At 32.3% G+C, this 12,294-nt stretch overlaps 1 protein-coding gene across 1 annotated transcript in view; it reads right to left on the reverse strand.

Annotated features, from left to right (window-relative positions):
* The window catches only part of LOC115881607, a 109,823-nt gene that overhangs the window by 31,489 nt on the left and 66,040 nt on the right, over positions 1–12,294 (reverse strand). Inside the window, exon 3 of the mRNA XM_030899155.1 lies at positions 10,357–10,496. Within this exon, the coding sequence (XP_030755015.1) occupies positions 10,357–10,496 (140 nt within the window). The remainder of the gene's footprint in view (positions 1–10,356; positions 10,497–12,294) is intronic.

Consider the following 12,294-nt stretch of genomic DNA (forward strand, 5'->3'; position numbering starts at 1 on the left):
TCTCCATTTTTAAATAAATTTTATGTTCTTTAACTGAAAGACTTTCAAATGCTTTACCAAATAAACTTGTCTCACATTGGCATTGATAACTTCTTGTTTGTTGTTGCACTGCTTGTTGGTTTTGTGCAAATCAAAATTGAGAATTTCATCAATGATTAACCGAAGGCCTAGATAAAATAAATTAATTTAAATCTGTGTCTAAATCAAAGAAATACAGAAAATGAATTTTAAATAAATTCGGTTTGGAACTTCGCCATCTTCCTCAATTGACAGCTCCTGTCATGCACGCTTACGGCTTATTTGTAATAATGAAAGTAAAATAAAAACACTAAATCACCACAATACACCAAAACACTTTTACTTTTACACTGGACGCGCGTTTCGCTAACCATGTTAGCATCATCAGCAGATGATTATAAACTAGGTTTGGTTTGGTTTAAATGTCGAAAGTTGACATATGACATGTCATTATATTCAGAGTGTCATTTTCTATCGAATAACGTAAAAACATACCGATGGTGCCCTTTAAAAATCAAAAGTTGCAGTCATTTCCGGTGTGAAACAGGAAGTGACCGAAAACAATTGAATAGGTACGTCAATTAATCCTAATTTATGTCATATACTAACATACCAAATCTCGTTTTTTTTTTATCTGAAAAAATAAAAAAGTTATAGGGGTACCCAATATATAAAAAATATTTGAATTGAAATGTAACCGAAAACTTAGAGAACAAATGACAGCAACTGTCAAATCGATTAGACTGAATTAGTCGAATATTTTAATGCACTAGGATAATCATATTCAGTTGTATTGCGCCGATGACAATTTATCGGAGGTATCTTAACAATGTCATAATTCATTACTCATTACTGAAACAAGTCTTTCAATAATACGGGATTCATATTCGCAGTTATTTCAAGGACAAATGTCAACATTCTCGTTTGCCTACTTCTTTAGGTTGGGCATTGAGATGACCTTAGTGACGCTTTTTCATTGCTGTAACGGAAAAATTAGATTCACATATTGATATTGTCACAAGAGGTATATGTTATACATGTCAGTCTACATTCTTTGCTTCAATAGACAGGTTACACATGAACAAGAGTTGTTTTTTTAATGTCATTTTTATGATAATGTAAACCAGGCTAAAATACACTCCTTTTTTATTTCAAAAGCGATTAGAATAATGCAATAAATACATGTATTTTAATAAATGCTGTATTAGAACAATCATTTTTTGCAATACTATGATTGAACTGCCCAAATTTAGAAAATTATGCATCTTTCCAAGTTACTTTGAATTCCTCTAAAATATTTTATAATTTTAGATCAAGATTTTAACTGTTCCTAAATCCATATATTTTACTACAGCAAATTGGTCTACAATCAACTAAAAAAAGCATATGAAATCGTTCCAATAAAGCTGCCTAGCTTGATTTTACTTAGAAGTAATAGAGTTTTGGTTTAGTTACTTTTGTTATACGAACAACAGGAAATTATAAGCTTCAAAAAAAAGTAAATAAAAATCCAGATCCATATTTAGAAAAAAAATGTATGATGTTTCCAAAAGACAAAGGTTCTAAGTGATTTTTGACGTCACCAGATGTTGAAGCTAAAAGAGAGAAAAGATTTCCAAAATGTGTTTATATACCGTATGATCGAAAAAAAGGCGTCAGCTATGGCAATGAAACGAAGATCGCTGTTATTTTATATGTAAATTTATATGGGAAATGTCATCGATCGTCATTTCCCAGCCAACTGGACGCCGTTTTTTTTTTCGATCAAACGGTATTTCTTCCAGTCAAAATAAACCGGTAAAAAATAAAAACGAAAACCAAAAATGTCAGTTTTCTGTCATAGTTCCTGACATGGCAAAGATAAATTCAGTTACTAAATGGATTTTATCATTAGGTTCATCGACAGGCTCTACTTTGCCCTAATTTAAGCCACCCTTTATCTTTCGAGAGTCGAATTTGAAATACCTGGTATATGAAAAATTAACATTTAAAAAAATATACAGAAAAGTCTACAGACTTCGAGACATACGAAAATCAAGTCCATTTAGCGTGTGTCCAAATTTTGACAAGTTTTATAAAACGACAGTTTTGTTTAGACTGACGTTTAATTTCATTTTATTTAAACTTGATAAGTTCGAAATTATTTATCTCAAATTCTTGAATTGCATTTAAAAATTACGTTAATGAGAAAAATCAGATAATTAAGTGGATTTATCAGAACAACTCGATTGAAGAAAAAAAAACGGGATTCAGACAAGCTTTCGAGAATAGACCGGTGCCTTCAAAAGCCTCCATTCACAGGATAAAAGGAAATTTTGAAAAATATGATTGCGTTACTCCCCACATGCATAAGAAACCAAAAATTGAAGATAATTCTCGTGAGGAAACAGAAGTTTTAATATGCGTTGCAGTTGTGGAAAATCCAAATAGAAGGTGTGTACAAGTTGCTAAAGCAGTAAATTCAAGTACAGTAAGTAACAGTTAAAGGGTCCTCAAAAAATATGGTTATCGTTCAAGAAAAGCTAGAAAGGTTCATGAAATTTTCCCCGACGATGAATTTCGCCGTATGGAGTTTTTGCGAAATAATGATGGAAAAGGTAAATCTTGATGAAAATTTTCTTAGAAAAATTGTTTTTACTGATGAGTCGTCCTTTTCTTTATTAAATCGGCAAAACTCCGCGCAAGTGCGATATTGGTCAAGAGAAAATTTGTATAGGTTTTATAATGTGCGAACCCAATATCCACAAAAACTAAATGTTTGGGCGGGTATTGTAGGGGAACACGTTATTGGACCATTTTTTATTGAGGGCAATTTAAATACTGCGAAATATTTGGATTTATTTGCAACAACAAATTGTACCAGCGATTCGACGATTATTTGGCGAGAGATTTGGTGATATATGGTGGCAACAAGATGGATGTCCAGCACACAATGGTCGCATTGTGCAAGAATATTTATACAATACTTTTGGCAATGGACTAATTAATAGGCTGGAACCATCTTGTGGCCGCCAAAGTCACCTGACCTCTCGGTGAATGATTTATTTTTATGGGGGTACATAAAATCTAAGATTTACGGCCATGAAGAAATTCAAAACTTGGAGCAGTTAAGACAGAAAATATTTAATGCCTTTGCCACTGTCACCTCTGATATGCTATCCGATGTGAGGAGGGGATTTTATGATCGTTTGGGTTATTGTTTAATGCAAGAGGGAGGCATTTTTGAACAATTTTTGTTATTTTTAAATTTCACTATCCTGTTTTTTATCGTTTACCCATTACCTACCTTGACGAACATGAGAAAACAAAGGTCCTTTTCAGGACCACAAATGTTTTGATTGAGAAATCTGTTAATTTTTTGGATTAAAAAAGTTGTTAATATAATACCAATTTAAAAGTGTTTTAGTAGTTTTAATACACACTATGATATAAAATTTATTATTATTATAATGTACATTATTAATACTATTATTCATTCGAAATGGCATTAAGGCCCAATTGCACCAATGATTTAAATTTTTCTTAAAAGATAAATAGAGTTTAGAATGAGCTGTATTTATATTTACTTTAATATTCACCTTAAATGAGGGAATTTGACTGATACAATTTTTGAATTTGAATTGTTTTTAATGATACTAACAATTTTAGTTCAATTTTTAATAAAATTTATTTAATATTAATAGAAATCCATGAGATTTGAAACCTCTTTTAGCGATTTATAACATTCTCAAATGAATTACAGGTCCAGCTATTTTCTATGAAAACCACACAGCTTTTTTCATAGTCGCTGCCAGTTGCTATAAAAAACATAAATAAATGAATAGGGTCATTCTTTATTCTCTTAGTTTCATAGTAATTACGTTTTTAAAGGAAAAATCACAGTTATAACTCGATTTAAACTAAGAAGACCTTAAATATCGCGGTGCAATTGGCCATACATTAATGTCAAAACTAATTTTTTAAGGTGTGAAAATTGCGACACGCGCTAAATGGACTTCTCTGATGTCTCGAAGTCTGTGGACCTTACATACAGAACTGAAAAATATTACTCTTCTTGTGCAAGACATAAAGCTATAGTTGCATAAAAATTACAATAAACTATGTTATATAAAAAAGTGAAATAACGAACAGAAAAAACAACCTAATCTGCCTGTCTTCATGCTTGACAAAGAATTACACGGTACAATTTGATTAATTGGAGAATTTATAGTGTTGGAGAAAAAAAACATGGTTTAAGTGGATCTTACTCAACCAGATCTCTTTAGCTAGGTATAGTTTCTTTCACGATTTAATTTGAGTTAATGTTTTCACTTAATTAGAATCGTGTAAGTTCTCTTATATTGTAAGTAATGTAACATACTAGCTTTCGTTAAGTAGGTAGTACTTGCAGAATTCTTAATTTACAGGATTTTGAATTAAGTACTAGGCACATAGAAACTATATTTGATACCAATTAAAATTTTAGTTACGCAATCGAGGGCGGGGCGAGATTTTTAAATTCATTGTTGCCAACCATGGACATCGGCGCCTTGCTGACTAACTGGAATTTAAATTTCCCTCTGGGGATTCAGGTGGTAGCTCTGCTGTAAAAAATGTCAAAAGTTGCCGCACATATTTATTTTATTTCCTGACATTGTCAATCGTTCTGACATTTTAGTTTTGTAATTTTTTTGTAATTTTGTAAGTTTACTAGCAGACCCTGCAGTCGAACCTTGTTCTTTCTAGAACCTCTTTTAGTGCAAAGTGTACAAGATAGCTTAATAACCGTAAAAACTTCATCGCAACTTTATTAGAATATTTTGAACTGGAAAGCGGTAGTACTGGCTTTTTATGTTCCTTAAACGCTGTCAAAAAAGGTGAGTTTTGTTTATATAAATAATAACTGTTTGTATATTTATAATTAATTTATTTTTGTTTCCTAAAACATTTTGATTAGAAGAAAATATGTAAAAGTGGACAACGCTGTGCCTGTTAAGTTTAATCATGTGACTAAAAGTTTAATTGGTATGAACTATACATAAAAATATAATATTTGTTAATTTTCGTTACTGGCAGAGTCTTCATTCATTAAATATGCTAAATTATTTATTATATGTACTTAATTCTAAATTAGTCATATAGATATACGAGTTTAAAATAATATTAATTGATCATTAAGAATCGACAAAATAATTATTTTGTTGATTTATAATGATCGATCACTTGTTGCCCTAATTTAATCCACCCTGTATCTCTTACCATTTTCAAAATCCTAATAGTGAGAGTAGAATTTGAACCACTTGGTATATGTGACACAAATAAATGTGTCGAAATATTAGAGCTATAGAGGTGTGGACAAAGGTTAAAAATGAACCATGATAATATATTGAATTGGATCAATTTAAAAAGAAACAGTATATAGAAATGTCAAAGCAAGGTTATACAATATTCGATCTTAAAAAATTGATCCATCCTAATTTTCGTCAGATAATATAGACAGACCTAATAAGTTGTGGTCCCGAAGCAGGCCTTTATGACATAAGATTTGCTCCATTTAAATCTGTTAGCGACATAATTTTGATCTCTGCCATCTTTAATTAAAGCAAATACAGCGGATACAACTTCTGGACTTAAAACCATCTCTGCTAGAGTAACTGCCCAACAGGCAGTAATAATATTATTTTTCAATAACAATAACATTACATAAATCAGAAACACTATTTCATAGTTCTGTTGACTGGGACTAAAAGCAAAGGCATGGTTATAATGCAAAGATTACGAAAAAATGTTGTGTCATGTTGCAGCGAATATCTGCAAAGAAAATAAATCTATTGAGATGAACCAAAAAATAAAATATCGAGAAAAGATGCACCCAGATGATAAAATGATTTGCAAATTTCTTGCTTAGTTAACGTCATCCACAGGGTGTTCCAAACTTTCACTAAAATAACAACATTTTGAATTCCCTCGTATAATTGACAGACGGAAACATTCATTTTTAATTTTTTGTTTATCAAAATCGGTCCACTATAAATTTTAAAATACACCAAAGAGTTTATAAATGAGCCTTTAAATGGCCTTTCATATGCATTGATTATCTAATCACAGAATAATAACAATGCAAGTAATGCGTAAATGAGTTTTTAACAAGTCTTGTTTACGTAAATGAAAACTAACATATTTGTTAATAAATTTTCCTGGTAAATATAATATATCGTAAGTTAAAATAATTCGAATACTATAAAGGAAATACTAACAAATTGAACAATTTAAAAAATTTAAATAATTAGTTTAACCTTCAAATTAATATGGGTACTACAGAGCTGTTATCAGGGAATAACTTGCTTGAATAAGTTTTAGTTTTAAAATCGCTACGTATTCAAGGCGAATTAAATGACAGTGAATGTTATTTATTTAGTTAAAACTTATGCAATGCAGTTTTCTACAAAAATAATTTAATTTTGATTCCTAATTTTCAGCTTATGTGACTCTCTTTGTAGTTAGGCCCATTGTTGTCTATTGTTGGCTATGCGGGCTCAAGTTAACCTTACCAGTTTCCTAATATCATAGTCCCATCTCAGGTTGAGTCTTTTTCTAGGTCTGTTAATTCCTCCTGAGTACCATGATTATATGTTATCTGTGGTACCGTGCTGTAACTTTAGTGGTCCATCTGTTGTCTGTTCTTCTTACCAGGTGTCCTGCCCATTGCCATTTGAGGGATTTGACTCTGTGGATGACATCTATTACCTGGGTCTTTTGTCGTATCCACTCTATTCTTTTAGGTCTCTCTTGGTTATTCCCAGCATATTTCGTTCCATTGAACGTTCTGCGACCTGCAGTTTCCTTATTATGACCGTTTTAAGGGTCCAGGTTTTGCATGCATAGGTTATGTCTGGTAGTACACATTGGTGGAATGTTTTCTTCTTTAGATATAGTGGCATTCTGAATTTGAATATTATTATGATTGAATTTAATATATTGTCGATTAAATTGAAAAATTATATTACTTTAGTACATTATATTAGTTTAGATTTTTAAGATGACAATCGGCCTGTTCCACCGCGACTTGGACACATTCTAAAAGGGACGGCTGTCACGGTCTTTCTGCCGGGGAGCAAAGGGAAAGAGACCACCTTCCTTCTGAGTTTTATCTAGGCTCCAATGTAAGGACGTCGAGTTGGCGAGTCATTAACTCGAGGGACAAGGGTCATGGTCAGGTCCTCACAATAAGAGTTGACCTTAAATCCAAGGAGGCAATAGAGAAAGACGGATATATCCTCTATTATAGATACGGGACAACACCCGTATCAGGTCTAAGAAGAGACCAAGTTAAAGAGGTGGAGAAAATGGAGATAGATCCTCCAGCCTCCACTTTACGATTACCTCAGCCGGAGTCAAGCTACTCGACTGTGAAGGGCACGGAGGACCAAACTCCAACCATGGAAGGGTGTATACCTTGGGAGGAAGAACATCTGTTGTCAGAGAAGGATGGGAAATACCTTTGACTATATAACCCCTGGAAATACCCTGTCCCCCCTACAACAGGAAAATGCATGATGGGCTATATAGACTGTGTAATGACTTATAACTCAAGGAACGGGACATAATAGATCTTTTTTAAGCCAATAGAATGTGGAGTACCTCAAGGCTCAGTACTAGGCCCTATTTTGTTTCTTCTTTTTAATAACGACATTGCTAACATAAACATCAGTGGTAAAATATGTCTTTTTGCGGACGACACTAGCTTCACTTGGAGCAACAAGGACGTCACGGCACTTCATAGGATTATATCAAATGACTTAATCACCATTAAATCTTGGTGCGATTCGAACTTCCTGAGTCTAAACATTTCTAAGACTAAAGCTTTGTCGTATAAAAACTCGCTGCAGCCTTTTGTACTTATCAACACCACCATTTTGACGTCGTAAAATCTGTAAAATTCTTAGGGATTGTTGCAGACAATCCTCTGAAATGGGACATGCATATCGACGCTTTGTCGAAATAATTAAGCTCTGCCTGTTTTGCATTAAGATCTGTTTCTAAGGAGCTTAGCTTGTCAGTGGCTAGAACTGTTTATTGTGCACTTTTTGAATCGCACCTCAGATATGCCCTTCCATTCTGGGGTACGTGTTGTGCGACTCAATTTGACCGCATTTTCAAGCTCCAGAAGAGAGCTGTTCGATATTCACTGGGACTAGACAGCAGAACACATTGCCAGGACTTAAAAAAATTAAAAATATTAACTCTTTCTCCCTTATTTATATTTGCATGTATCAGCTTCTCAAAAAAGGCCACCTACCCCACGCACAGAGTTAGTTAAAAGTTCAATATTATACAACTCAAAAAAAATGCACAATCAGCTGCCATTTGAAATGAAATTCACAACATCATTTTCTTCATTTTGCAAAGCATTGAAATCTTATTTACTAGACAAGGCTTTCTACGCCGTAAATTACTTATATTTTGATAATCGAAGTTGATCTTGTAAACACTGTCTAATATTTGCTATTACTATATTTATATAAACTTACTAAATATTTTTGAATATTATTTTTATTTTTTTATTCTTTGACATTGTAAACATTTATAAATGTTTATTTTAAACAATAAGACTGACAATGTAATTGGTATACTTGTTTTGTATTCTCTTTTGTTTGTTTACTTTACCTTTGTCTACAAATTGTAATTTTTTTGACGATAAAGGCATTTATTATCTACATATCCAACATTGGATGGAACCAGGCTGAGAAAGATGAAGGAAAGGCTACTAAGTCTATACTCATACTTGGTGCGGTTTTCTGGAGACAGGGAACTAACCAAACAATGAATGGAATTTATAACATAAGTAAAATTATAATTTGTACTAAAAGCATTTACATACATGTAGCTTATTCCATCAACCTCGAGTCTAGCAAAGCGAATCAAATCTATAAACATTTCTGTGAAATATTCGATTTCCTTCTTCCTACAGCACTGGCGTAACGGGAAAACGCCAGTCGTGCGTGAAAAGAAAATATAGATGGAGGAGGGTGTATTGTATTGCCAAGAAACGTAGCATTTGTGTATGCCAACCTGCATTATTAATTATCAAACTGTCGGTTGTGAGACATAATATAGAAAGAAACGGATTTAAGGTCGACATGTTTCAATGCTGGAATTTATGGTTGTTGAACTGTATCGCGCATAGCGGTACAGCTTTATAGTCGCTTCTTGGTCTTTATCGCTGCTTTTGTCTATTATGTTCTTGCAAAGAAAGAGGATGCCGATATTTGTTTTATTTTTTATCCTTCATTCAAGCATATCGCATAGCAATATACAGGGTCCGGCAATAGTGCGTCGGGGTAAGACTTTCTGATTCATTCAGTTCAGCTGACCCAATCCTCTGTGAAATATATTACTTTTAGCTTTTCGGGTATATACTTTCTTACACATTGTAGAAAGAAATTCTCTTTTCTGCTACAGCAGCAGCCTCTTCGTGTACACGTGTTTTTAACTGAATGAACCGCGGTCGCCATTAAACCTGCAGCATTTTTTAGGTTATTATATAGTTCTTATCACGAAATTTTTCCTCTATACTTTTCTACATTTGGCATCTTGTATGATAATGCCATGACTTAGACGAAAAAAACCTAGGCAATACCTAGGCAGTGGATATAAATCTGTTCTGATGTAATGCTATGTTACAGTCCATAATAAGAATATTTGGATTTTCGATACATATTAATATTTTATTATCTAATCTAGTTTAAACCTTATTTAACTCTTCTCTGCTGTCTCAGTAATTTTTAGCAAATTAATTTTAGCAACATTTTAAACAACAATTTAGACTTGGCTTTTAGTTCTCAGACTTGGCTTTTAGTCCGTCCCCAATTCAAGCCAAGGTTCGTCAAATTCGTCTACCTTTTTACAAAGGGGAGCTCGAAAAATATTGCACCGAGGTTCCCAGTTGTCAATCTTTGCTACCGTATTCTTTCCGAACAAACAACAGATGATTATTAAAATTATAAGTGTTCCAGAGAAAGACATTTTACAATAGTTATTTTACAAATCGGTGTTTATATTTAAAAGCAACTGACGGTTATACTGATGCAAATTGATTAGTTAGTTATGAATCACCAACGATCTTAGGTCACTTTAGTTAGAAGATTAACCATTTAATTTTTGCTAATCCAATCTTTTTTGAGTTCTGATCGGGACCGGCCCACCCGCCAATCTTTCCACAGGCCCACCGGGAATTTTCCCGTTTTCCCATATGGCCCATCCACCCCTTGCTACCATACATAATTTTATGGGAAAATATAGTTATTGTTAAATTATCTACAATTTAAAATAGCTATGACTCGTTAGATATCGACTTACCTAACTGCGGCGCAGTAATGCAGACTTTCTATGGGAAAAAACCTGGTAATTTTCTTGTGGTTTTCATCGACATTTTCTAATAGAATTCCGTTGGACCATACGCTCAGCCAGCTATCGATACCTTTGGCTCCAGTTGCACCCTACAAACATTCAATTTTATTAGACTTAACAAGTCAATATAGTTGTTTTAGTAGTTAATGCCTGAAATCACTCACTTCAATATATTAAATACCAAACCGTTGAGTTAAGTCTACTATACCAGGTGCGTCTCAAAAGTGGCTCACACTTTTTTATTTTTTTTTCAGATTCAATTATTTTTGGTCGCTTCCTGTTTCACTGGAAATGACTACAACTTTTGATTTTGAACTGGCACTCTCAGTATTGTGTTACTTTATTCGATAAAAAATGACACTCTGAATAGAATGACATATCATATTATGTCAACTTTGACATTTTCGAATATGGTTTATTTAACAATGCAACATGCGGTTTATAACGACAATTTGACTTGAAATACCAAGTTTGTGGTACCAAATTATTCGTAAAAAAATGCTTTTTCAAAGTATTCTAATGAGCCACTCTCCTTCCATTTGAAAAAATAGAAATATTATTAAAAATACGATTTAGGCATCTTTTAACTGGCTAGGACGAGACACTAAAAACATCAGACGATCAAATCTATTTTCCAAGGCTCCTTCAATAAAAATCAGTGTTTTTAATACAGCATATGGCACTGTAAATTTAAATTTAAAATACAAGTTTGCTTTGAGTGAAAATGTCAAAAGTTGACATATTATAATATCTACCTAATTCCATTTAGTTCGTCGTAGTTTGAGACCGTCATTTCCAATTATATAATGTAAAAAAATACCGAGGGTATCATTTAAAATTCAAAAATTGTAGTCATTTCCGGTGAAACAAGAAGGGACCGGAAACAATTGAATACGTCGATCAATCCTAATTTATGTCATATACTAACATAGCAAATTTCGTTTTTTTATCAGAAAAGATAAAAAAGTTGTAAAAAGTAAAAAGTTGAGATGTATCCGGTATGCAGTATCTTTTAAGTAAGAGTTATATAATATTTATATCTAAATGTTTAAATTATGTTCTGTGTGATTGTTCTTTTTCTAAAACTTCCGGATCTATACAGGGTTGTTCACCACATACGACACGGAGTATTGTAGCTAAACGATTAGATTTTTACAAATTGTAAGTTTTGGGTTCGTTGAAGGACTATTAGAGCTACAATTTAAAAATATTTTACAGGATACAGAGTGTCCCAAATAAGTAAAAAATATCATAGTTGTATTTTTTTAAATAGAACACCCTGTATATTATTCTATTTTTGGATTCTACGATTGAAATAAAGGTAAATTTGATTAAGGTTTATCACACTTAAACCTTACCGTTTTTGAAATATTTTCAATTTTAAGAAATTACAGTAAAAATTTTAATGTTTCATTTCTCCAAGGGTATCAAAGTTTTTAATACTAAATATTTACTGAAGATTATTTATTGATCAGATATTGTGTTGCAATAATAAAAATTTTACTACCTTATACAGAGTGTCCAAAAATTTATATTAAATAATTACTAGCTTTAAACGGCAATAACGTGTTTAAGTTAAATGGTTACTCTGTATATTTTACGGAATCATATGCACAATTAATTGTCTATCAAATTTTATTATACCATTTTTTACCTATTTCTGCAACTTTTCGTAGAAAATGCATTTTCTTATAATTTAGACCTCATTTATCACTATACCCATGGAATATTGACATTTCAGATTTTTTTAACATATATGCAGAAAATGTACAAGTGGTAAATATTGCAAGCCTATTGGTATACCAAAAAAACCATTTAAATCTTTATAAAAGAGTATACGAATTAAATATACCACCATTATTTCCGACCAAAAATTAGTTAATTACA

This window comes from Sitophilus oryzae, unplaced genomic scaffold (assembly GCF_002938485.1).
Source record: "Sitophilus oryzae breed Bouriz unplaced genomic scaffold, Soryzae_2.0 scaffold_172_pilon_pilon, whole genome shotgun sequence".
NCBI classification, from domain to species: Eukaryota; Metazoa; Arthropoda; class Insecta; order Coleoptera; family Curculionidae; genus Sitophilus; species Sitophilus oryzae.